Source organism: Falco punctatus (genome assembly GCF_963210335.1).
Source record: "Falco punctatus genome assembly, chromosome: 5".
NCBI classification, from domain to species: Eukaryota; Metazoa; Chordata; class Aves; order Falconiformes; family Falconidae; genus Falco; species Falco punctatus.
Genome location: NC_137584.1, coordinates 41,617,505 through 41,645,311, shown reverse-complemented (window position 1 = coordinate 41,645,311; position 27,807 = coordinate 41,617,505). Strand labels below are relative to the sequence as shown.

The 27,807-nt window shown below is 37.3% G+C and overlaps 1 protein-coding gene across 2 annotated transcripts in view; it reads right to left on the bottom strand.

Annotated features, from left to right (window-relative positions):
• Positions 1-27,807, bottom strand: part of PRKN (parkin RBR E3 ubiquitin protein ligase) — a 766,653-nt gene that overhangs the window by 478,355 nt on the left and 260,491 nt on the right. For both annotated transcript variants that reach the window (XM_080390567.1, XM_080390566.1), the window contains exon 4: positions 2,487-2,605. In XM_080390567.1, the coding sequence (XP_080246693.1) occupies positions 2,487-2,605 (119 nt within the window). The remainder of the gene's footprint in view (positions 1-2,486; positions 2,606-27,807) is intronic.

Below are 27,807 nucleotides of genomic sequence, written 5' to 3'. Positions count from 1 at the left end.
CGCTCCAAGGTTTGCATAAGCATCTCTAATTTCAACTCTTTAGCACCCATGTAGTTGTCTACATTGTGCATACTACCAGGTTAATCATTAGTCCTTACAATATAAAGCTAACAATGTCTTTACGGCATTAGAGCTCTAGTCTGCAATGTGTTCCTTGTATATGCTGCAAATAATGGAGAAAAGCAAGTGAAATTTTCATAAACCCTCGAATTACTCTTCTCAGTTACAAACAGCAAGAAAAAAAATAAGTAGAGAGACACATGTATGGAAATAGAGAAAACTAGATATAACATTTCCATATACTCCAAAACCTTGAAACAAATGGACATACAAAAAGGATAGCTGAGTTTGGCCTCTTCAGGGATCTGCTTCATAGAGTACCATGGGATAGACACCTGGAGGGAAAAGGCACCTAGGAAAGGTGGTTAATATTCAAGGACCATCTCCTCCAAACTCAGGAGCGATGCATCCCAACAAAGAGGAAATCAGGCAAAAATGACAGAAAGCCTGAATGGCTGAACAAGGAGCTCCTGAACAAACTCAAACAAGAAGTAAGCCTACAGAGGGTGGAAGCAAGGACAGGTAGCCTGGGAAGAACACAGAGAAATTGTCCAGGCAGCCAGGGACCAGGTTAGGAAAGTTAAAGCCCTGGTAGAATTAAATCTGCCCAGGGACATCAAGGACAAAAAAAAAAAAAAAAAAAAAAAAAAAAAGCTTCTATAGGCACGTCAGTGATAAAAGGACTAGAGAAAATGTGAACCCTCTCCAGAAGGAAACGGGAGACCTGACTATCCAGGAAATGGAGAAGGCTGAGGTACTCAATGACTTTTGTGCCTCAGTCTTCATCTGACAAGTGCTCCAGCCACAACGTCCAAGCCACAGAAGGCAAAGGCAGGGACTGGGAGAATGAAAAACCTCCCATTAGAGGAGAAAATCATGTTCAAGACCACCTAAGGAACCTGAAAGCATATAAATTCATGGGAGCTGATGAGATGCATCCACAGGTCCTGAGGGAACAGGTGGATGAAGTGGATAAGCCACTATCCATCATATTTGAGAAGTTATAGCAGTCCAGTGAAGTTCACACAGACTGGAAAATAGGCAACATAACCCCCATTTTTAAAAAGGGAAATAAGGAAGACTTGGGAAGCTACAGGCCAGTCAGTCTCACCTGTGTGCCCAGCAAGATCATGGAGCTGATCCTTCTGTAAACTATGGTAAGGCACATGGAAAATAAGGATATGACTGGTGACAGCCAACATGGCATCACTAAAGGCAAATCATGTGTGACAAATTTGGTGGCCTTCTACCAGCATTACAGCTTTGACAGATGAGGGAAGAGCAACTGACATCATCTACCTGGAGATGTGCAAAGCATTTCACACTGTTCCTCATGACACACTTGTCTCTAAACTGGAGAGACATGGATTTGATGAGTGGACCACTTGGTGTATAAGGAATTGGCTGGATGGTAACACTCAAAGAGTTGTGGTCAGTGGCTCAACGTCCCAGTGGAGACCAGTGACAAGGGGTGTTACTTTGGGGTCCATACCGGGACCTGTGCTGTTCAACATCTTTGTTGGCAACATGGACAATGGGATTGAGTGCACCCTCAGCAAGTCTGCCAATGACACAGAGCTGAGTGGTGTGGTCAACATACTGGAGAGAATACATGCCATCCAGAGGGACCTTGACAGGCATGAGAGGCGGGTCTGTGCGAACCTCATGAAGTTCAACAACGGCAAGTACAAGGTCCTGCAGCTGGATCAGGGCAACCCACAGTGTCAGTAGAGGCTGGGTGGAGAATGGATGGAGAGCAGCCCCGAGAAGGACTTGGGGGTGCTGGTAGACGAAAAGCTCAACATGGCCCGATAATGTGTGCTTGCAGCCCAGAAAGCCAAACAAATCCTGGGCTGCATAAAAAAAGTAGCATGGCCAGCAGGGCGAGGGAAGTGATTCTTCCCCTCTACTCAGCTCTCCTGTGACCCCACCTGCAGTACCAGTACTGTGTTCAGCTCTGGACCCCCTAACGTAAGAAGCACATGGACTTGTTGGAGCAAGTCCTGAGGAGGGCCATGAATACAGGCTGAGAGAGTTGGTTCAATTCTCAGCCTGGAGAATTGAAGACCTTACAGCAGCCTTCCAATATTTAAAGGGGGCTTACAAGAAAGATGGGGACAGACTTTTTAGTAGGGCCTGTAGCGACAGGACAAGGGGTAATGTTTTTAAGCTGAAAAAGGGTAGATATAGATGAGATATTAGTAAGAAATTCTTTACTGTGAGGGTGGTGAGGCACTGGAAGAGGCTGCCCAGAGAAGCTGTGGATGCCCCATCCCTGGAAGTGTTCCAGGCCAGGCTGGATGGGGCTTTGAGCAACACGGTCTTGTGGAAGGTGTCCCTGCCCATGTCAGGGGGATTGAAACTAGATGATCTTTAAGGTCCCTTCCAGTCCAAGCCATTGTATGATTCTATGAAAACAAGCTTACCCTTGCCAACGTCAGTGTTCCTTGTTTACATATACTGCAGCGGACCCTCAGTTTCCCAGGTTTCACAGCTTGGCAATTTTTTTTGCAAAAAACATAAAAACTGTTGTAACCAGCTGCACCTGTCAGGAAAGAAAACAAACAACAAAAAGAAACATTTAATGTATAATGAAAATTAGTTACAAACTGTCATAGAAGGTTTATATTTGACCTACAAGTGGTAATTAAAAAAAACAGGTTGACTAATTTTAAGACCTGAAGACAGTATCTTATCATATCTTGCCTGGTGTAGTTCGTAACACCTTCCAGTAGCTCCTGCTTCTTGATCAATGGCTATAGGTGAAGTACATGGTAATCCTACAAAATGCATCCTATCTTGAGTCTAAGTTTACAACTGATAAGCATCAACTGTAATATTTGGCAAGTGATGTATGAGATTAATTACCCCAGCTCTCCATAATTTGCATATTACTTCTAGTCTAAGTTTGTCCAGCTGCAAGGTTTAGTGAGTTCAAATTGCATGAAAATTTCCTTGGATGAAGTTTAAAAGATCAATTTGACTGATAACACAGCAAGAAAACAAATATTTAATTTATCAAATCTAATTTTTATTTGTGGAAGACTGGGAACCATTGCTTTATTCTTGCTGGCAGCGGTATAATTTAGCAAAGTTTGTAAACTGCTGCCAAGATATTAGGCCAAGTAAATTTTCAAGGAAAATTAAATGAAACGCATTCTGTTCTGTGAAACGATGGAACAGAAGATGATAGGCAGAGAATTGTGTAAGCCTGGGGCAATGCTAATGAATTTGATTTCACATGCAATCCTGATCACTGTTTTGAGTAAACCACATTTTAGAATGGCTACTGCTACTTCTTAGAAAATGATGGAAGATTCATAACATGTCTTTAATCTAGATTAGACATCTCCAAGATCAGAGGCTCAAGCTTAATATCAGAAGTTGAACTGAGACCAGAAAAAAGTTCTTAACAGATTTTTCCCAATATCAGGAGGTAAGACTGTGGAGTTCACCCATTAGCAGTGGTGAACTTCAGAATCAATAGCAGTCACTTTAAGATCAAAAATTTTTCACTGTCTTCCTTGCCATTCTCCTAGGTCTTCCTATGTTTATCAGCAATATACTTTTTATGTATATTTGAAACCTAGAATGTTACCACAGTAAATATGTTCTAGAGTAATATTTTAAAATATAGCTGACTTGCATTTTTTTACATGTTTTTCACATGATAAACAACAGACCTTGTGTTCTGCCAAGGAAAATGCCTATCAATTTCATGTTACACTTATTCGTAGGTGTCCTAACATAAATGGGCAACTAGTTTCCAAAACTCAACTTCAGAGAACTATATAATAACAAAATAATAATCTTTAAAAAGTTTATAGATGTCTTCAAAGAAGGCATATACTACTGTGAGAAGAAATTTTATAGCACTCTTACAAGTTTTCAGAAACATATACTGCATAAGAGTTCATCAGTGATGTAGCCAGTATTAATTTTAGTAAACTGATCTGAGGTGTTTTCATTATGCTTCCCTGGGGAATATTAATCACCACAGCAGAACATAAAGCATCACAGAATTTAAACTGAGTTCAGTTTTTGTGGAAAATTAACACACATTCATCCATTCACACACATACACATTTTTCATATGAATAAGAGCAATTCAAAAGGTTGAAAGCACACTTCTCAAAACAGTCTAAAACACAGTTCTGATATTAAAATATTTAGACTAAAGAAAAAAGGCTTATGGTCAACTATTTAATATATGGTACAATGTTGAGATGTGATTCCAAACTAAATATGAAAAAAATTTGGACATTTGAATCTGTGTTCACTCATCTTTTGCCTGAGGTTCCTAACACCTGGACTGAGAGCACATCTGGATTACACCCAATGTGAGCTATAATCCACAACGAAAATCTAAACTACGGTATTACAAATGAGGAGGAGCACACTTGTAAATGATTGAATTTTACTTTTGGCAGTTGTTCAATGTGGGATCAGCAGGTCAATCAATATAACAAAAAGGCAGTACCTTTAGCACATTTCAAAGGAAATACTATGTAATCTAAGTAAGCAAGAATGCTATCGCTAACAGAGGCTCACAATAAACACGATTTCAGCCACTTATTCTGGTGTCAGTCTCAAGTGCAGGAAGTGAGACCAGACTGCTTTACCTCTTTCAGTATCACCCGTCCTCTCCCATTGCTCCGATTTCTTATATGGGCAGTCTAATGAGAGTAATGAGGCTGCTGCTCCTGTTCACATGTAGAAGCACATATCCTGAGTAGATCTGTGATGCCACTACTCACTGTCCTAATTCTGCCTGACTCTCCAGAATGATTCCTGCTGTGACTCTAATGAAACCCTTCCAGACAAACAGAACCATCTTATTGAGTACATGAGCCCTTACAGAACAAAATATTTTGTTAATTGGGCTGATGCTTTTCCTGATCCCGTTCTCCAGACCCTGATGTCTTGTGTCCCTGTCTCACATTTTATAGCAAGCTAATTTCAAGCAGTAAACCACTTGAGGCAGGAATCATGCTTTCTGCCTGCTTTGTGTTCTAAGTTCATTCCATCTGGACCCAAATATAAAATTATATTATTGATAATATTCTGCAAAATATTCACAGGATAGTATGGCATAAATCAGCATGACTGAATACTGCAGTAAAAAACAGCAGTCATAGAAGAGGCCCAAAATGAGACATATTGATGATTTACTATAGAGGATAAATCTTGTGCATTAGCCTGATATTTACTCTGTGCAAAAATAGACTATGTTAGCTCTATATTCATTTTTCTTAGCACTCTCCATTTTTTTCCTTTTTCATGAATATTAAAAGTACCTCAAACACATCCCTATGCACAAATTTGAAACACAAGAAATGCATTTATACAATAATGAGAAATTTGGGGCTTTATCCAAATTTCATAACTTTGGAAATGTCGGCTATAGCAAGGCTGCTGGAGAGGCACAACATGACAAGAGGAATGTTCTGATTTTAGCAGGAAAGTATCAATAGGGATTTTCAGCGATCCATTCACAACTTTATGCAGATAGGCTGATCTCATTCTCACAAAGCGCAGTTACATCATTAGGTGTATGTCCTGAGTAGCATCACCACGAGTAGTGGAGACTGAATTAAGAATGCAAATGCTAAAAGTCATACATACATGGCCAGTATTAAAATCTTTACTGACTTGTTAATGTCAATGTGTATTTCAGCATGGACCTTACCAGAGATTACAACCCCTTCAATCCCTTTCCAGAAGGGAACTGAAACAAATAGGAACAAAGAAATCTGCTTTTTGCACAAGCTCTGACATAGCAATATTAACAAGAAATGTAATTATGGCCCCGTGCCAGTAATCACTAAAATTGCTGCAGAACCAACCTTAAAACCTTGTCTTTCCTCATTCAATCATGGTCTATAAGATTTCATAAAGCTTTACATTAATATTTTATAATACTGGCACTCAGCAAGAATGTGCAGACACAGCAAGTTACAAGATTAAAAAAATGAAGGTCCCTTTATAAATGCTGATTCTGATACTGAATGTGAGCATTAATGCCACAAATAAATAAATTATAACTATTAGTCTTCTATGGAGTTACATACATTGGTGGGTGGCGCAAGACTGAGGGAAAAACAAACGTGCTGTATCTGCACTTATTCTTTTCAGAGAAGGTAAAGTCATGGAAATCTCAATTTTCAGGTCCACATTGCAAGTACTTTTTGTCGGGCAAGGGACCCATAACAGATTCTTTTGACAATCAGTGGTTCATCTGGGTCTGGACATTATTTTCTAGATTTTCACCACCAGCTGGTACACCAATATGTCTCTTGAGAAGCCATTTAATTTGAGTCTCTGATCCTTTAAGATGGTGCATCAAGGATCTGTCATTTTGTGGACAAGTATTTTACTTTAATTTGCTGTAAACTTAAAAAGGTGCCACCAGAAAGTTGACCTTACAAACTCGAGTTCCTCATCAGTCCAAAAGCATTCTTCAGCACATGATCATATGCTCACTTTTTAAGAAGCCATCTCCAATATGTCAAGCTTCCGATAAATCTGACTTGGAAATACAGAAAAAAAAATTCTTTCATTTTATTCATATGTTGAATTAGCAGCCAAATGAACCATTTCCATATGCATTGGTGAATTCCTCTCATGACTTGTTTCAACACAGCAAAACTCATTTAATGCACGACTGCCTGGCAATAGTGGTCTACCTTAACTGCCCTTTGCATTTGGTGAGAACACTTACAGGACTGAATCTTTCACGGAAACTACAGGAACGTCTCCTCGTTACTGGAGTCCTAAGAAATGCCTCTCCCATCTGCAATTATAGAGAACTCACAACCTCCTTCCTCAGGTCATCTGTGCTAGTACTTCAGTATCTTTATCTTTAGAGAAGCTACTCCTTATTTTTAGCCTTAATTTTCAGGATGAAATTTAACAAGTACATCCTCTACATTCCACCAAAGGTATGGAAAGCAATTTGCTTTCTTTCTCTTTGCAGCAAACTTTTGTATTGGTTTTCTATTTTATGGGCTAGTCAACCCCAATATAGTCATTCCTTTCTTACACACAATACACTCTAGCGCTCAAAATATTTCTCTTAGATTTTTCTTTAAATAGTGTTAGATGCAGCTCCCTAAGCTTGTAATCATTTTCCAGCTGAAGTTTTTCTAATGCTGAGTACAATGGGGTCCTTTTTTTCTTTTTTTTTTTTAAGACATCTGGAAAGTTATCTTTGTGTTTATCTGTTCCTGTATAGTACCTCACTTAATATTATGAGCATAAATTAATTTGTTCCTGTTCAGTCTATGAACCAAAAAATACAACCTCCAAAATGTTGTCTGCTTCATTTGTTTTAACCCATTCTGTATTTGTGTTGATGAATACTGCCAGCCAAGTGCAATACTCTGTGTTGCCCTCTTCTGAGCACCATGGTGTTTTTTTCCAGACTGTATTTCCGACTTGTCATGATCATTTTAAATTTTTAGGCTGTCCTCCAGTTTATCTGCAGTCCCTCCTAGCTTGGTGATGTCTACAGCTTTAATAAGTTTTGTGTCTATTCCATCCTCCAAGTCATTAATAAGAATATTGATTAATATCAGATGTAGGGCAGACTCGTTCAATATATCCCTCCATTTTGATGATGAACTACTAATAACTACTCCCCAGTCACAGATTAGTAGACACATTCACAGCAACCCTACTGTATTTTTATCTGTATCTGAACACCTAGTTTGTTAATGACAGTATCATGCTAAATTGTCAAAATAATTACATAGGTAAGTATGTGATATTTACTCCTTCTCTCCACAGTACAACATGATCGGTTTTTTAATACAATTGTGCTAGTTGTTACTCTTGCTTGTGGATTATTTGAAATATTTGCAAGTGTTAGATTTCTCCCCCAAGCATTTTCAGGAATTTCAGTTAAGTTCTTAGGCTTATAAATTACTAGAGTTTTCCATTATTTTTTTAAAAGTCACCAGATCCCTCCTCCATTCTTCCTATAAATGATTTATTTTCTGTGAGTTCTAGAAGCTGTTTCAATAGTTCTGAGATTCCATTCTATAAGGAGGACATTTACTCTGAAAGAATACAAATTATACTAATGTCTCATAAAGCAGCAAATTTAGATTTATCCACGTGGGAGCAAGCAGAAAATAAGTCTGAGCTGCTCAGAGTTTTTTCTTGTTTTGTTTTTGTTTCTGTTTTTAAACTGCAAGCAATATCTAGTATTGATACTTTCTTAACAAAATTTCCTAATAAAAACTGCTATAAAACATAAAGCGAAAGATCAAGAATGGGTACTGAAGGTTCCAAGATCCTCCAGAATTCAAAGGAGAGGCATGCATAGGCTAACCTACTAAGATAACTCTAGTAATGAGGTAAGTTACAGCCTCAGGTCATGCAACAGTGTCAGAAATAAATTATTTCAATTTTTATTATCATTCTATATTAGCCATCAAATAACATGACAGAAGAGATAAAGTAACATATTAGCCTAAACTCATCACATCTCCTTTCTAATATACAGAAACAATGTCTCAAAAACCTCTGATTTTAATCCTTATGTAAACTGAATTGCTCAAACTAAGTCATCAGAGGTGTGGTTAAGGACAAATTTTTAAAGTTTTATGTCCTTCAGTGCTGGGGGACTGCATACCTGTCATTCAGAAATGGATGATAGGTCAAGAAAAACAACAGTGATTTTTCTCTAGTATATTTTGTACTGAATGCAATTCTATAGGATGATTAATAGCTTAAAATAAATACTTGCCAGCTAGAATCATAACGTATACTATGTAATTAGCGTGGTGTTGTGGTGCTGATTGCCATTTTTTCTACCAATGTTCTCATTCAAGCAAATCTTGCAAGTGTTGGGGGTACTTAATGTCTTCCCACTTGGAAATAGCAAAAGTGTGAGGGCAATAGCAGAGTAGGGAGAGAAGAGAAAGTTCAAGATTAAAGTGTGGAGCAAGACGAAGTATCAGGAGACACAGAAATATCCTAAGTATTGAAACCCCCACTCCATAAGCTCCTCTGTAAGCATCTGTCCTTGCCATCTCCACCTCAGGCTTAGTTTCCTGCATTCAAGAATGTCTAAGGTCTAGGGCCCACCATAATCTTGGCTCAACCTTCTAAGGAAAGCACACAGTTGTAAGAAGGAGCTGTGAAAAAGTTTGTAGAAGGACAAAAGTAAAATGGCAGAGAAAATGGGTTCTGGAGATGGAGTCACTAGGCCAAGTATTCAAGGGGAAAAGTACCAACATAGGTAGCTGGAAGATCTCAAAGGAAAAAATTAGGGCTTTATTTGATCTGACACTATATGTTGAGAGCCTGCATTTTAATGATCCAAGATATACAGATGACAGGATTCACGTATTCTCTTAAAAACTTTTAAGTCTCCATTAAAATCTTACTCAATGCTTTTGCTATTCAGTTTCTGCTTATCTCTTCAGCCTATTTTCTATATTAGCTGTTTGTTGATGTAGATCTTCAAATTACCCTTCAAAAAGAAATGAGGAAGGTTCGAATAAGCCACACTGCAGGCTGTATAAGATCAGACTAACCGCTTCCTCCTGTTAGGGCTTAGAGAAGCATACAATAAATCACCCAAACCTGAACATCAGAAGTCTGAGATAGAATTTTCCTAGTTAAAAAGCAGGAGTGGGTCTGATAGACAAGATCTGTTTTTCCACTGTTGTTTAAAAGGAATTTATTTATCATTTTATACCTCCAACATCCCTAGTAACTTTTAAACAATGTACATTAACAGGGACCAGGCTAATACGTATGGCTAACATGTATGAATATATATGTACTTGTGCATATATAATTCGTGCATATACATGTTTAATGCAAATGTATGAGGCACACACTTTGTTGGTGTATAAAATGAAGTTTCATAAGAATTCAGAAAACAATCCCTATTTTGCAGTTTTCACTTGCAAATATCATCAGATAAAGCCTTTATTACAGGCCAGTTTTAGTAAAATGCCTGGTGGTTTACTCTATTGAGTTCATTTAGTTACATTACTTTTACTGGCCAAAAATTTTTATGAACATATGAATGCAAAAGGCTACTTATTTATGAGATATGTCAGGACCTGTCTTCTCATCTCAGTGAGACACACTCTCTCTTTTGCTTCTTCAAAGCTGATTTCCTCAGAACTATCCCATCACAAAAAGTATTAAAACTGTTCCCTCCCTTTAGCGTTTTATATAAAAAGAAAAAGTAGCTTTCTGTGAGGTGTATCCCAGTGTTTTGTACCATCTCCCCATTTAAATTTTTAAGCTCCTTTAGGATTTGAATTTCCTCCTTTTTTCTATGTTGCTAATGATGAACATGCTGTGGGAGCTTTATATATGTTAGTGATAGCGCAGACCAATTATTCTTATATGCAAGACTAGTTAATCAGAAAATGTTAGTCATAATGTCTATAGACCTGATCCTGAAATCTCTAATCAGTCAAAACACCCATTATCATCCATATGACTGCTTAAATGAATAAAATCTGAATAGGGGTATTAGGAGCTAACCTACCGTTTTCATTTGAACTGCATTTTCATATACATGATAATGATTACTGAGTCTTTCCTTTAACTCAGCTATTTGAAACAGGACACAGCTACAGGAATTCTTTCAACAGACTGAAAATTACACAAAGCTAACATTGTTTCAGATTCCATTATATTTACATTTAGACTAGTTGTGATTTGTAAAACTTTGATTGACTGCCAGAGACCTCTCAGACGATTTTAGCAATCTGCACCCACATAATGAAAAATACATAGTTAAAAGTGAACAAAGAAAAGTATTTTTCCAACTGTCTTCACCTCAAGGACTTTGCTTGATTCAACACAGTACAAGGAAAAATATCTGCCATATAAACCCATCAGTCCCAATGTAGTAAACATTTGCACATAAACGTAAATTAAAAAAGAAGTGTGGAGGTTGCGCTTCTGCACCTAAAAAAAGAGATGACTTAAAAGATCCTATTCACTTTCCAAAAATACAACTGTTATTTTCTGCCTTTAATCTTTTCTTTTTAAACTGCCTACCTGCAAAGATTTCACAGAGCACATAGCTTTCCTCCACAGATGCATATATGCAGCTGTACACGTTTATAAAACTTTTCTACCTGTTTATGATGATACTTATTCTTTATGATTCCTATCTAATTTAGACCATGAGAATGGCATTTATTTGACAGATTTATTTAAACTGGTTGTGCCATATTCTAGTGGCAAAAATGGGCACTTTTATGGTTTGATTGAATTCAGACTAAAGTAGATACAAAATGATACGTCTGATAAATTGTGCCTAAAAAGGTGTGTTTCTCTCTGTTGTGGGGATTTAGGACTATTAGGTCTGGCAGAGATATCTACACTGCAAACCTTTAAAATGAGGTGAGATGAATCCCACTTGGTGATGCTGTGCACAAGAACTCATGACAAACAGTTGTGGTATTTTGCAGTATAGATAACAATATTAAATAGACTAAACCTTAAAAAAACCCACAACCTACAATTCCTTTTCTTGAGGCTCAAATACAATTTGCAGAATGTCTATGGATCTCAGATAATTAAAGCATATGGAAGAAAGCTATTTAGAAAAAAAGATATGGACTTGTCACTGTAACAAAGACTACAAATGAAAGCAGAAGAGGATATTAAGAAGAGTTGGAATTTGGCAGAAAAGGGTGTAATGCCTGCATTAGAGGTGGAATACTGGAAGTACTTGAGAAAGACAGCGGGGGGTGGGGTGGGGGGTGGAATTTATCTTTTAAACTCCTTTCTTCTCAGTGAAAAAAATTTGCGTGCAAATAACTCAGAAGGCTCCTGTTCATTAAAAAAAATGCAAAAAGAATAGTACTTGATCTATTTTAAATTTCTGGAATTTTGAATGGGCTAGGGAAAAACGTTTATTAGTCTTTCTCTTTCAATCTTTATCATGGAAGAATCTTCTGCTCCCCTTTTCTAAGGCCCAGTATCATTTCCCTTCACTTTCTTTCCTCTTTCTTCTTCTTACTTCATTACCTAATTACCCAGATAACTTCTTAATTATTTTTCCCCTTTCTCATTCCCTTTCCTGACCACTACATAAACTTCACTGTCTTTCACTTCTCACAATATACTCTTCTCTCCTTCAGTTTGCTCTCTGATTTTCAGACAAAGAAGCAACTTTCAACACTAAAGCTAGCATAGTTCATATTAATAATAAGGAGTGAATGCAGGAAAAAAGAGGAAAAAGAAAACAAACCTAATGGTGATGATTCTGCCAGAAAGCACAACATGGGGAAATAAAAGAAAAAGAAGAAAAACAATTTCATGAGACTGCTGAAAGCTTGGCAAATGAAACATGGGAGACAAACAAGGATACCTTGCACACAACAAAGTGTTCAAGACTAAGGGTATCAAAAGGTCTCCCTGAAAATTTACTCCTTGTGCATGGGGAAACCACTATGCACCAGCCATAACAGCCCTCACAAAGCACCACCCTCAGCTGCTTTTTACCTCGTTGAAGGGACCAAGGGTGACCTGCAGTGGTAACAACTGGCTGGAACTGGCTTATTTGTAGCTGAAGGCAGAGACTTCTGGGTTTAAGCCTAAGCACATAATGGGAAGTGAGGCTGCTGCAGAAAACCAAGCATGGGTGGCACAGATCCTGCAGTGTAGGCTTGTATGAGCAGCAGATCCAGTTGAGCACAAATTCAGCACATAACTACAAATTAAAAGTCAGTTGTACTGATCAGCTCCAGCACAGCTCTGGTTTCCTCCTTTTTGTCCAAGTGGAATTTGAGAACGTGCACACTTGTTTGACATTTCTGTACAGAGAGCAGCATGCCTAGGGAAATAGCCATGACCGTACAGCTGGACAGAAATCTTGAACACTCAGGTTCCAGGGCACAGCATGGCAGGGGAGGGCCAGGAGATGCAGGAGTCAGTGGCGATGGTATAGCAAACAGGAGCCATGGTCGCCAACAGGGACTCAGACCCACCACACCTGAGCAAAGTGAGCAGGGCAGGTACAGCGATGGTCACCCACAGACCAGTGGTCACCAAGCAGGTCCATAAGGATGAGGCTGGTACCAGCTCTGGCCAGGAAATCAAGTCATCAAGTCAAGGCTGGGATCAAGAAGACATACATCTAAACACAACATACCCAAAAACATCACACAGGGATGGAACAAAGGTAAGAACCTGAGCTTAAATGCAGCTCCCAGGCCAGTTGACCTACCAAGGATGGGTGAGGTGGAGGCCTCCAACAAGCTTTCTGCATCTCTTTCTCACACAGCTCTTTTCACAAAAGTCTGATCCAAGGTTATACAACTACCCCATTTTATCACTGGCCTTTGACACAACCAGTTAAACACCCCAAGAGGGAGGGAGGTTGAAGAACTTGCAGAACCTGTTGGTGACTTCACACCAAGCATGTGATATCACAGAAAATACCTATGTCATGTCCAACAGGAAACAAAGAATTGACAAATCATGGAAATGCTAAAATATTATTGAAATCATCAGCTTTTTAATTGAGAATACACCACCAAACTTAGGACAAGACATAAAAGTAACTATTTATATTTTTAGAATGCATGCATGCATTTGCTAATTGAAGAAGAGTTTGTATCAGCTTATTTATAGTTTCAAATATATGCATTTCAAAAAGGTACATCTCCATAGGAGATCATGCACAATTTAGGCAACCACTTTTTGACAATACAGAATGCAAAATCCACATTTTGCTTTGTTGGTTAGTTTGAAATTTTGTTCCTAGTGTTAGTGTGTATCGTAGTTTAACTCCGGCTGGCAACTAAGCACCATGCACCTGCTCGCTCACTCCCCCCACAGTAGGATGGGGGAGAGGGTCGGAAAAGTAAATGTGAGAAAACTTGTGGGTTGGGAGAAAAACAGTTTAACTGGTAAAGCAAAAGCCGTGCACGCAAGCAAAGCAAAACAAGGAATTCATTCACCACTTCCCATGGGCAGGCAGGGGTTCAGCCATCCCCAGGAAAGCCGGGCTCCATCACCCGTAACCGTTACTTGGGAAGACAAACACCATAATGCTGAATGTCCCCCCCTTCCTTCTTCTTCCCCAGCTTATGTACTCAGCATGGTGTCATATGGCATGGAGTATCCCTTTGGCCAGCTGGGGTCAGCTGTCCTGGCCGTGTCCCCTCCCAATTCCCCGTGCCCCTCCAGCCCTCTCGCTGGCAGGGCCCCAGAACCTGGAAAGTCCTTGACTGAGTATAAACATGACCCAGCAACAGCCGAACCCATCAGTGTGCCACCAACAGTGTCCTCACACCAAATCCAAAACGCAGCGCTGCACCAGCCACTAAGGAGAAAATGAACTGTGTCCCAGCTGAACCCAGAACAGTGTGCAATCACAGTATCTAATCAGGTATGTTTATTTTGACCAAAAGATTGAAGAACAGCATACCAATAGTGAAATAATAGCTATTCCTACTGAGCTTATTCTCTGTGTTAGCTTTCTGGTTATTTCCAGTGTCCAAAAAGCCATCAGTTCTACTCAACTAATGTTGTGCAGAAATAGGTAAGCTAACATATCAATAGTAATTACCAGTAAGTATGAAAGACTGGTGACAATAAAAAACAATAGCCTTCCTGTGAGAGCTTTGTTTTAGAGCCTGCTACTCTATTGCAATATATTCTGGAAAAGTTTGGTTTTCAGAGCACCCAAGGAATAAATAGTGAGGTAGCACAGTTTATGGAAGATAATTAAATTATCCAAGGTTCTAAAACATTTAAAAAGCTTCCTCAACAGTTTTTTTTAATAGAAATTTTACTGTTACTGAATAAAAGGAAAAATTCCCCTGTAGCCGAATAACTATTTTAAACATGGGAAACAAAGGTCAGGAATAAATGTTCAGTTTTCTCAGTGCAGTCCCAAAAGGAAATTTTGTTAGGACCTGAGTATTCACCATCAGAAAAAGAGATGCTAGGACCTGAGTATTCACCATCAGAAAAAGAGAAACAGGGAAATGACAAAGTTGGCTGGTGATATGATTTTATTCAAGGTAGTAAAAATGAAGGCCAACTAGAAAAAAACATTGAAGAACGTAGGGTGGTGAGTAACTAATAATAGAATAAAAAATTAAATTCATTGTAGATAAATTTAAGGTAATGTACATGGGAAAAATTATTTTATGCAAACAGTGATGGTCTTGACTAGTTATTACCACACAGAAACAAGATCTTGGGGTTATAATAGAGAGTTCTATGAAAATGTCAGCTCAGTGCTCAGTAGCAATCAAAAAAGTAAATTGAATGCTAGGAGTTATTAAGAGAGGAATAGAGGGGGGAAAGAAAAGCAATTCAGAAAACAATGCTGTACAAATGCTGAAAAAAATCATGGTGTGCTCCATTTTCAACAGCATGAGCAATTCTACCCTTTCTGTCTCAGAGCAGGAATCAGTAGAACTAGAAATATATAAAAAGAGGGAATGGGTAATCAACAGCGTCCATGCCACAGTTGTTTAAATACAGCGTGACTTTCTGGCCCAAAACATAGACAGTTAAATGGGAATATCACAGACGTCTACAAAATCATGACAGGCATGCAGAAAGTGACAGAGTGGGACAGCATCCTGGAAAATATCAGACCGATTTATACATGGTACTGGCAGAAGCCACGGACTGCCAACAGGATACTATGCTAAATGAATCTTTGATCTGAGTCGGTGTAGCCACTGTCACATTTCATGTGAGAAAGAGATGGAAGTAATCTGTTACTACGCTTCCCTGTGCTGCTGTGCCCCTTCAGAAAGAGAGATCTGTAGCTTGGTTCTGTAATTACAGATCCAGTGGTCCATCGTATTTTGACCTCCAGGCTGCAATGGGAAAGACATCAGACAGTGCTGCTTCTGTGCAACCCAGACTGTGTCCTCTGCTGGAGACATTCTGTGCTCCTGCCCATGAAAAAATCCTAACCCAAAAGCCTTTACAAAATGACTTTCAAATTTTTCTTTTAAAATATAGATAATTATGCTCTTAGTTTTATCCACAGGAACACAAAAATACTGAAGATATTTTACCTCTGTTGTAGCAAATACTTTGGTGATTAAATGACAACAGGCCTTTGTACAAGTCTTACTAAGACTTTAAACTATTAGATTATAAATCTTTATGTATTTTCTTTAAACTCCCTCCCTCGCCTGTTTCTGAATTTCAAGCTGTCATCTTAAGCTATAAAAACTGATTCTGTTCTGCACTGCATCTTAATTTTCTGAAGAACATTTCTCCCACAGTAATATTCTTTAAACTGTTAAGTGTCTTCATGTGGATTACAAAATGGTAACTTGTACGCCAATGTTGTTTAAAAAGTGTTCTGTTCTTTTCCTAATGCTTTCAGGGTTTTTATTAGTTCTGCTTCCTTGTGCATTCAAAAGAGTAAGATCTTTCCAGCAATATTTACTTTTTTGTTTGTTTCACTTTTCTGAAGATTACTTTTATTAAAAAAGTAGTACTATTTTGAATACTTTTTTGATATTCAGAGATGCCTTCAAAGACATTCTACCTGATGTAAAGAAACATATACCAAATTACTTGGTAGCAATGGCCAATTTTGATGGTTGAGTTACAGAACACAAGTAATTTTGCGGCAGTTTAGTATTCCACATGCAACTTCTCAGGTTTAAAGGCATGATGCAAAATGTAAGATCCTTTAGCAATAGTTAGAAAAGATGAGAATTAACACTTTGGTTACGCTTTACACATTTGTATGACTTAATGATGCCACTGCCCTAAGTCTGCTCTCAGAGGAAATAAGAAAAAAATTGGAATAGCTGCTTCTTGAGAAAGTGATGTCTGAGCCAGGGTTGTGCAAAAGACCCCTCACAGGCAGAAAAATGTTAATGGTCCTCTACCTAGGAGTCAGCTGGTAAAGGCTGTAGGTAGATCAGGTTCAAGAGAGTTAAACACCAATATTCACTAGCTATACTAGATATTTCATTGCTGTAGATTCCTTTTCAGATTTGCAATAAATTCATTCAAATGAACATTCAGTTTGGACTCATTTTCTGCAATTTTTACAATGAGAACAATGGCAGTAGGGAAATGGAAGCAGCAGGAGAAAGGGAAAAGGAAGACACAGAACTCAACTCTAGTGAGGAAACAACATTGCATAGGTAAAAACTGGCAGTGAAAATCTTTTTAAAATAACTATATTAACTGAACAAAATTAAAACATTGAAGTCATACCCGTGAAAAGATACTGCCAGGAAAAACAGAGGGCAGAAAATGTCAGTTGGATATGGATCTATGAAACATTTTTGGACAGTAGCAGTAGCAGGAGTACAATAAATATAGGAAGCTGCTAGTCAAAACAGCTCTTTCCATAACGCAGAAAAAGAATCATGGCAGCAGCACTATGATTTGCTGATTTTGAACAAGACGGCAGAGTAACCAGCATACTATTAACGAGATATTTTGCATAAGCAGAGAAGCCAAGTGTTAGAGATGACTCGATCAAAGAGGTGTAACAATAGTAGAAGAAATTAACAATGCAGAAATTAAGTTTTAACTCTGAAAAAAAAGCACACAATAAAGCAAGAATGATGAGGGAAAGCAATCTTCTCCCTGACAGGATATATAATGCTAAATTGCTGTATTATATCTGAGAGGAGCTATGAAAGGTAAGGGCTGGACCAGAATAATGTACAACAGAAAGCCAACAGAAATATTGGAAATTTTCAATAAGGATGCCACTATGTACTGATTAAGAAGTGTAAGTAAGTGTTTGTTGTTTTGAAAGGGCTGTTGCATACTGGATGATTGTAGTGTGAGGGTTTGACCAGAGTTCATAATAAATAACATTAAGAATTTACCTGCCTGTGATGAGCTAAAAATTACATCAAAGAGCTTGAGCTCTTTGAGCAAGAAATGTTTTCATCTTAATCATCCACCTCAGTCATAAGTGTACATATATGTAGTAAAAATGATGGCACACTATACTTGCAGCAAAATGGTGAAAAGCCAAGAAGCCAAGAATTATGTCACTCTATACAGAGACTATATGGATAGCTGCACTGCCAAGGAGCTCCAAGTTTGAACGCAATCATCTTACTTTCACAAAATAGAAATTACATTTTTACCACATGGGAAACTAGGTAAATTGAGATTATACATAGCATCAAGCCACATAACATTTCAGCATAATTCAAGAACTTTATTCTGAAGTGGCCCTACAGAAAGCATGTTAGCAATAAGATACTTCAACACAAATATTGTAATAAAGATAATGGAAATTACTTCTCACCAACACCCTTCCACTTTACTTCTGAATTCCCACCAACACTCTTCCAATTTAAAAAGTCAGCATCTGTAAAGCACTTTTGCTAGCTGTAAAAAAATTGTAGTGACAGAAACAAAAGGTCTCTGAAATTTGAAAATTTGAAAATTATCCAAACTCCAAATTCTATATTTAGCAAGAATCTGAATTTGTCAAAGCATATTATTTGTAAAGAATATATGTTTTTCATGGATAAAGAAGTATATGAAGTATATATGGAATTTATGTATGCAAAGACTTGCACACTCACAATTGCAACCAAAATTTCTTAAGTTGTATTCAGAGAGTGATAATGTCTTATAAAACATATCAAATGGTCATTTCAATAAATGGAAATAAATGAAATTTATGTTTCAAGTTTATATTACAAGCTAGAGTTTAGATGAACATATGTTTTTCCACTTCAACATCTTGCATCAAACTGACAACCATCAGAAAAAATGAGCAATAGATGTATATGTACAATTGATCAGCAAATTAAAGATACTGTGGCTACACACAGAGACACACACAAGCATTTACACTCATACAAATTTAAGTGTTTTAAATTTAACATAAAGCTTTTTAAAATATTAAATAAACATATCTCAAGTGACATTTATCAACTATTGGAAAATCTTTGTAAAAATTATGCTTTATTAATGCCATTATTCAAAACAAGAAAACAAAGATATAAAAAGGAACTGGAATGCAAGTTGAATTAGGAAAAAAAAAAAAAAAAAGCCCCACCAACACTGTAAGTATTCTTTGAAATTGTCTTACATTTACTTTCACATATGCATATGCTTTCAAAAGAGTTTCCACTTCAAATATTATGCATATGTTCAGAGATTTTAATTCTTTTAAATAATCCTGTAACCTATTATATATATATATATATATATAAAAGCAGTAAAAATATCATAATGTAGGGCAGCAGAATGTAAAACACATCTCAGAAAATAATCAGCACTTAGGAAAAGAAACCCATGGTTACTGACAGGCCACAATCCAGCAGAGAAGAATGGCAAATATTTGGAAACCACGTTATGGAAGGTGCTATAGGCTTTTAATAACATGGGACTGATATGTCTATATATATATTTGTGTGTGTGTGTGTGTATATACACACACACACACACATATATAGTATAATTTAGTCGGTTAACAGCTGACTTAAAAAGGGCATAAATATCTTTGGAAACGTATTTGACATATACTTGTAAAAACACGAATGACAGATACAGCTTACTATGAGATGATCCTAAATAATACTATAGAAGCTATGAATGGGATTGCAAGACAGATGCCTACTTTAAAATCTGTGGGAAAGACCAGCAGGAATTGAGTTTATAACCAAACTTCTAATCCATTCTGCTACCAAAATGTCCATTTTTTTCAGTCCTAACATTGAGGGACAAACTGAGTAACTGGTTTGTCAAGGCTTTCATGTTTCATTCACCAAAAGACAGTCCTTAGCCTGAATGACTGAACATAGAAGAAACAGCATAATTTTGTTATAACTAAAAGAAACTGAGAGTGTTTAACACAGCTTGTCTCTTTGCATATCTTCCCTCTTTGGAAGCCGCGCTAATCCCCTCCAGCTTTAGTGTAATTGCTGCAGATTCAGTATGGTTTCAGGTACTGGTTTCAAGGATCTCCACCAGTGATACAAGGGCACACACAGAAACAACCATTTCAGTTACATAGATGGTATTTTAAGTCTGTGCACACGACAGTGACCATCTTCAGAAGATCTGGAGATAACTGACAAATCCACACTACCAAAATGTTATAATAATATTTGTAACTGGTGCTCTACTTCAGGCAAGAGAGTTCTCCAAGTCAAAGCTATTCTTTTTTCAGTGCTACAGTATATAACCATTGTGTATTTAAAATAAAAAATAGGACAAATAACTGTTTATCTTATGACTACAGCTAATTCTGTATGATTTTTTCCTTTTCCTTAAGAAAGTACATCATTATTCTAGAAGAAAAATAAATGACTAGTGAAAACAGGACTGTCCATTAATGTACTAAATAACTTGCCATTGCTTGTATTATACAAATATTTTAGCATGTAACAAAATGTTGCACAATAAGTTTGTACCATAGAAGCTGTCTTTTCGACTGATCTGTGTTACTCCTTTTCGCTCTCAGTGCCCTGCGTGTCAGGCTTTTCACTCTGAAGCTGCCACAGAACAAGAATTTTGAAGATAATTTAATTTTTTTAGAAATAATAAGGAGCAGGAAAACGGCTTGGGAAATATGCATCTATAACAGTTTGATGCAACATTTATCACTACAGAGAGAAAATAGCAGTACCAATACTTCAGAATTAACAATTTAGTTTCCAAAATTCATTATTTAGTGTCATGGGTAACGTTTTATTTCATTAAAAGTAGTATTTTGAGGAAGATTCTTAGCTGCTTCTAAAGAAGTGACAAGATTTACATTAGCTGACAATCTCTCCCTTAAAGAGTTGTCCAGAAAAAAATGTAAAAAATGGCACTTTAACATTCCGTATTGCCACGACATAATGGTATGGTCATTGCATCACTTTCATATAATGCAATATCAGCACTATGTTCTGAAAAGTAGGAATGGATTTTAATAAAAAAGTCAACTTAGAATTTCACATATGGTGTGCATATATCTCTATACTGAAAAGTTGCATATGTGGCAACTCCCTTTGACTTTTAGAGGACAGTTTTGAAAATATAAACCTAAGCCAAGAGGTTTCTTTATCTCTTTAAACCATTCAGCAAAAGTGTTGGGGAAAAAGGTATGCAGGTCTTCCAGGCTATTAAACCCTAGATATTTCAGCAACGGGCAGTAAACAGCAGCTATTTAAAGTAACATGTACTACGGTGTTCAGTTTGCACACATGCAAAGAGTGGAAAACACCAAGCAAAATACTTTAGGGAAAGAAGGAAAGAGATAAAGAGAGAGACAGAGTGCACTTGTAATTGAGCCCTAAGACCTTGAACCTCAAAGCCCCTCTAGCCCTGAACCAACTACAAGAATTCCCTATCCACAGGTTAGCCGAAGGGCAGCAAGATTCATTGCATTCAAGTTTAATGCACAGAAAATGGATTCATAGTAATCCTCACTGACATATTTATGTGTATAGCCTGCTGAGCATCTATGTCTGTTATTTGATAAGAAGAATGGAAATAATCTTTTAACAGTGATACAGACTAACCTCACCCTTGTAACTTCAAGTGTGTCTCAACACCTCCAAAAATTCCCTGCAGTGAGGTGATGGCACCTACCATCTAGTGACCTCCCTTGCTTTGCCAATATACATGATTCTATGTATGAGAGCTTTGACCTTCAGCTCATAACCATTCCAAAGTGCACTTTGGGGAGACCCTTTGGCAGGTCTCCAGCCAGAAAATCTGTTGGCTTGATCATCTTTATGAACAACAGGGAAACACACCTTATTATCCAAAAGGAATCCAATGCCTTCTCTATCAGAAGGAATGAAACTAATGTTTAAATACTTACAATAACTCAGGATGAAATTTCTAAGACCATAACTAGATACCTGCCACTATAACTCCACGATCACCTTTTTCCCTTAATGCAAACCTATGATCAAGTCAGAACGCAGTAATACATAGGCCCTGTGGGACTTCTCAGTAAGACGTATTATTGATATACCATATGGTTCATTTATCAATACGTTCTCTGATTCATCTATTTTTAGATATTTTTGATACCATATGTACAGTATCATTAAATGGATATTGGTATTAAATGTTCATTGCATTTTAGAGACTAAAGTGCATAGCAATTTTGTTCTCAAGAAGATTAATTTAAACCGAATCCTACTATCATTCTTCAACCTGTCAGTTTAGGAAACCACCCTCTGCCCTACATCAGCCTTCCCACTGCATGAACTGTTAAGACTCCATTCCTTGCCACATTCTGTAAAGAACAGAGCTTTTGCAACTGGTTGTTACTCCCGAATAGTGTGACACTGACCCAGCAGCTGCCAGCTTAACTCAGTTGTTCCTGTAGTGCCACACCAATCAATTAAGCCAATTGATTTTGGAGAATGGTTTTGTTGAAGTTAAACAGAAATGCTTAAGAAGTTTTTGTACATCCCACTTGAGATGTACTTCATACCTCTTAATCTCTAAAAAATCCTGTTCCCTTGTTCCCATCTCACATGGACTTAAGAAAGGAATTTTATTTTTTTTTCCACACAATCTTTTTGACAGTTTCACAAATGTGTGTGCAGGGCGATCTCCTTTCTACTGTTCAATTCCCAAGTTATACTACAAGTTAGAAGACATTCCTGTAGTCTCTAAGGAGACACAATTTCATCTAGAAGCCTCCCCCACTTCCTTCATCAGTAACGATTTGATTTCTAGCTGATTCTTATCTGTTATTCAATGAAGGATCATAACAGTGTAGGAAAAATCAAGACATTATATCTGCATCTTCAGTACTTAGCTCAGATTCCTGATCTGCTATGTATCTGTGCAGGAGGTAATCAACCCTGTAGTTCTGCCATATTTATAATATATTTATAAGCTATTCAGACAGAGAAAGAGATTTCAGACCCTGGACTCTGTGGGACTACAGGAGAACAGGGATAGTAAGATGAAATATGGAAGAGATCAAGGAGAAATAGCAGAATGAAAACTATTGGTACAGATGGCAGTATTTAACAAAGATGGTTTATTTTTCTACATATTTCTGGTCAAACACAGATCTTGTTGCCTGGATGGCAGAAATAAGATATATTTGTTCACATCTATACTTCTAGATTTAGCGTACTTGAAAAATCTCCATTAAAGGTTAGAAGAGAGAACGTGGAGGACAGGTAACACTTCTGTTTGAAACATATTTTTTTCAATCTCCAACTTAATATTTCACTATGGTTAAAGTTATAAGGCATAGTAATAATGATGATGATGATGATGATGATGATGATGATAATAATAGATATTGGTCAAGATGAGTCAAAACTTACCTCAGCTATGGCCATCATTATGATTCTAACAAGTTAAAAATCTCTGTGGACAATGTTATGGGGTTTAGAAAACAGGACAAGAAGATCTATAGTTATTCACCACAGATTAGGTAACACGAGGTATAAAAGTACAATATCCATAATCATTAATCTGCATCAAATCTTGAATTTAGATCTTGATCTTCTACAGCTGAAGACAGTGGAGATTTTGCTATGTCTCTCATTATTATTACCATAAACACAACATTCTTTTCAAGAGAACTAAAATCCACTTGGGGAAAGTCCCTGATAATTTAATTAAAGCCTTCATCTGGCCATATCTACAGTTCAGACTTTGTTCTAAACACTGCTGATGTTTGATTCAGCTAATTCAAAAGTGATCTGTGAAGGCAGAAAAGAGTAGCAGTAGATAAAAACTCAGTTGCCAAGTGTTATAGCTTTAAACCAGAAACCAACAAGTTGTTGACAGCTGGTTTTCTTCCAGTAATATATACTATTTATTGTGCTATATAGTATATTAATATATACTATTTATTATGACAAAGCTAAGGAGAAAATTGTGGTGAACTAAAGGAGGGACTTGGGCTCCAGGCATTTTGGTTGCTTAAGTTAACTTTTGAACTTTGTTACAACTTTGGTTAAGCCATCTTCGTAGCAAGTATGCAATAAAATAATGTCCGCCAGCACTGGAAACCAGGATACCAGGATTTATCATAAAATCCTTGACAAGTAGTGCAGTGTTTCATGAAGCTGAACACCAATGAGTACAGTACATAGTGAACAGGCTCAACCTGGAGCATGATACCTAGCTCCTTCCTCCCCCTGCACCTGAAGTCCCCATCCCCACATCCATGTTTCTGTCTTTTTCTCACTCCCTGTCTTTTGACATGTAAATGTCAAGATCCACAGAACTGTCTGTTACATCACTGGGGCATCACAGAATCTTGGAAAGAGTGCTGGTGCTCAGAAAATGTGTTGGCTTTCAGGGTCCCCTGGGATACTTTACTCCAGTAGGCAGCTGTCACCTTTCATTTTTCAGTCTTTGCTTTCCTGTGTGGGAGGGTAGTTAAGATATATGAACACACACACAACCACACACACACACACACAAATATTTAAAAAAATAAAAATACATATATATGTATACGCACACACACTAGATGGGTTTGTATTTTAAGTGGAAATTTAGTTACAGATATTTTATTCCAGGAATGTATAAATAGTTGCAGGTAGATATACTGTCAAAATTAAATCTGAAGCATTCACCTGTAAATACTAGTCATGGCAGCGGTTAGATATGACTGCTAAATCAGAATCTGGTATGTTCTCAAGGTCAAAAACCTAAGACTGAATACCCACGTTGATGCCAACAGTACAGATAAGCTTGTAAGATACAGTTTCAGGTGTATCAGTGAATACAAAAATTCATGGGTTTTTGAGCTACCATTCAAAAATGTAGGTTCAGAATCTTAAGGTTAACCATTGAATAGGGGCTTCCAGACCCTGGATACCTCACGAAGGAAACTGTGATTCTGACAAAGCAGCTGTACAAAAAAATGTGCCTCAGCACATACAATCCAGCTCAGAATTTTTCCCGTTTCACTTGAAGGCTACTGTATCATTCTGTCTCATAAGTGAAACGCAGGTCAAGAAAGACATTTTCGTCATTTATTTTCCTTTCAATTTAGTAATTTTATCACAAACGCTGTAAAACTACCTAAGTTCAGCTTCCTACCCAGTGCCAATAGATTCCAAACTATCAACATTCCAGAAGCTCGTAGCAAATATTTAATGATTACAAAGGATAGTAGTTGTTTGTACAGCATGGATCTTCATTCTGTTACAAATGGACAAAATTTGTTGCTGGGCATGATGCAGGCAATGTTGTCTCAGGAAGAATGTGCAAGAATGAGAGAGCTTTAAAAAAAAGGTTCAATGCACTTCAGAGCTGGAGAAAAAACCCTATACTGAAGGATTTCTGGAAATCCACATAAAGCTGATACAGATCCTCAGTTCTTATGGTTAGATAATTTCTAAAAGAAAGAAAGAAACAAACAAAAAGACAAAAAAACCCCAAAACACCCAGAGGCACAAAAGACAAACAAAACAACTGAAATATTTCCCAGTTGCCTCTAAAGAGAAACCTGAATGGACATAAAGGCCACTGCCTTGGTATCTCTAACAATAGTCACCCAGGTAGCAATGACAATGTGAAACCTTTACCGAAATAAAGCTGATGGCAAAGACTGTTGGAACAGCATAGCAAGAGCAGGCACTGTCTTTAAATCTGCTTTTCTATGAACGTAAATTAGATCTTTGGAGTTGACTGTCTATTTTTCTACCACAATCGTTGCTTTCTTAAAAAAATAGAAAAACAAAACCACCAGAGGACCTGTCTTCCCCTGCCAAGTGCAACGATCTTTTTCTTTCACAGAAGTTCAAATTTAGTCCCATTGAAGCTATTTGTCTTTATAGAGAGCAGGACATATTTTGTATGGCTATATTTTATCTTCTAGTATCAAATGAATTTATTAAACTATCTGTTCCATGTAATTACTTTCTGTAGATCCAGCCTTTCTAATAGGTCTGTTCTCCCAATGTCCTTGCTGTGTGCACAGAACTCTCAATGATATTAATGAATCTTAAGCACGTGATCTGAACAAAGACTATGTCTCATGTCATTTCGAGTGGTAAGAGTTCACAACAGAGACCATGTAGTGCAAGCACTAAATGCACAGTAGCGGCAACTACTGGTTTTTAAACGAACTTTAAACAAAGCATTCTCCTTATTTGTGCCTCATAATTGGACTCTTCTTGTTAAAAAAAAAAAATAAATCACCCTACATCTCTGTTGTCATGTTTTTAGACATAAGAAGTGTTTCCTAAGTGTTACTTTCCTATTTTTCCCAGTGGCATCAGTAATTAATTCATGCAAACAATCGTTTTAGAAAACATAACATGTATAGTTTTGTTTAATCAACACAGAACATTTTCCACCTACAAATGCCACCTCCAGCTGGTGGCATAGGTGCGAGTGACGCGTTTTCAGGAGAAACTCCATCCATGCTGTCACCTATGAACAACCAAAATTCCAAGGACACAATAATGTTCCCACCCCCTGACACAGGGAAGTTAGCAAATGGCACTGGCTTCAATTAACAGGAAAGGGCCTTTAAAAACAATAATTAGACATGTTCATGAGAGATAATTGTGTCATGTAAAGATGAGCATTCCCAGAAGTGCTTTTGGCTCTATTAGAGCAGAACATTTCTTCTCTTAAATGAATTTCACAGACATGCAAGGTGTGGGAAAATGGCACCATTCTCATCAGTGTTAAAAGCATATGATATGAATGAGGTCTCCAGCATGGCACTGACTGCAATAAATTACTGAGTGTGTGTTCTGTTTTCCGAAATGGGCTCAATTTATCATTTTATTGAAAAGGTTCCATTATGCTAATGTCTTATAAAACCACTTTTTGCTGTTGCTGGAAGGTGAAGAGGGGATATCAGTTTTTATATATAGAACTTGGAAGTATTGCAGCAGTGAGTTGACAAGGGTTAATAATCCTAACAGAAGATACAATATATGCATAAGCAATCTTCCAAGGACTTTGTAATGACAAATTTTCACAACCCTACCGGAAACAGAACAACCAAAATATTTTTCTGAACTCTTAAAAAAAAATAATAAATTGACAGAATTAGCAGTAGTTAATTGCTGGGCTGACTGCTCTCCCTCTGTTCTCCAATTAACCCTTGAACTGAAACTACAGACTGTTTAGGAAGTGCTATTTCAATGAAGGTCAGATTAGAGAATGCCATTATCGTTCTTGTCAACTCATCCAGACAGCAGACATAAAGGATAATCAGAAACAAGTGATTACTTGTGAAAAGCAATACTCCTTCTCTAAATATAACATTATATATTAAGAAAGCTTCTTGTTCTTTTGATGCATTGTATACAGAACAGGTAACTATTAAAAAAGAGAACTAGATTTAGATAGACAATTGGTTTGATCTTGTATAACAGCTTTTTTTGTGGTTGAGATGTGACTTGTATCCAGAAACCCGCTTTTTTGCTGTGCATCAAGAAATCTTGCTTCAGAAACATTACTATATTAATACCTTTTAACGGGAAGCATTGTCTTATGGACATGCCTTCCTTTACCTCTAAACATACAACTCATACAGCATAATTCAAGAAGCCACAGCAATTAATCAAGAGGGACAATTTAAAATATACTGACATAAACATGCTGTCCAGGGAGATGGCTGAGTCACCATCCCTGGAGGTATTTGAAAGACTGTAGATGTGGCATTTAGGGTTTAGTAGTGGCCATGGCAGTGCCAGGTTAACAGTTGGACTCGATCATCTTAAGCGTATTTTCAAATCTAAATGATTCTATGATTCTATGATTGCAATATATTTTGGTAGTTGAAAACAAGTAAGTGGAGCTACAGCACTGTGACCATTATCTCAGTGGGTC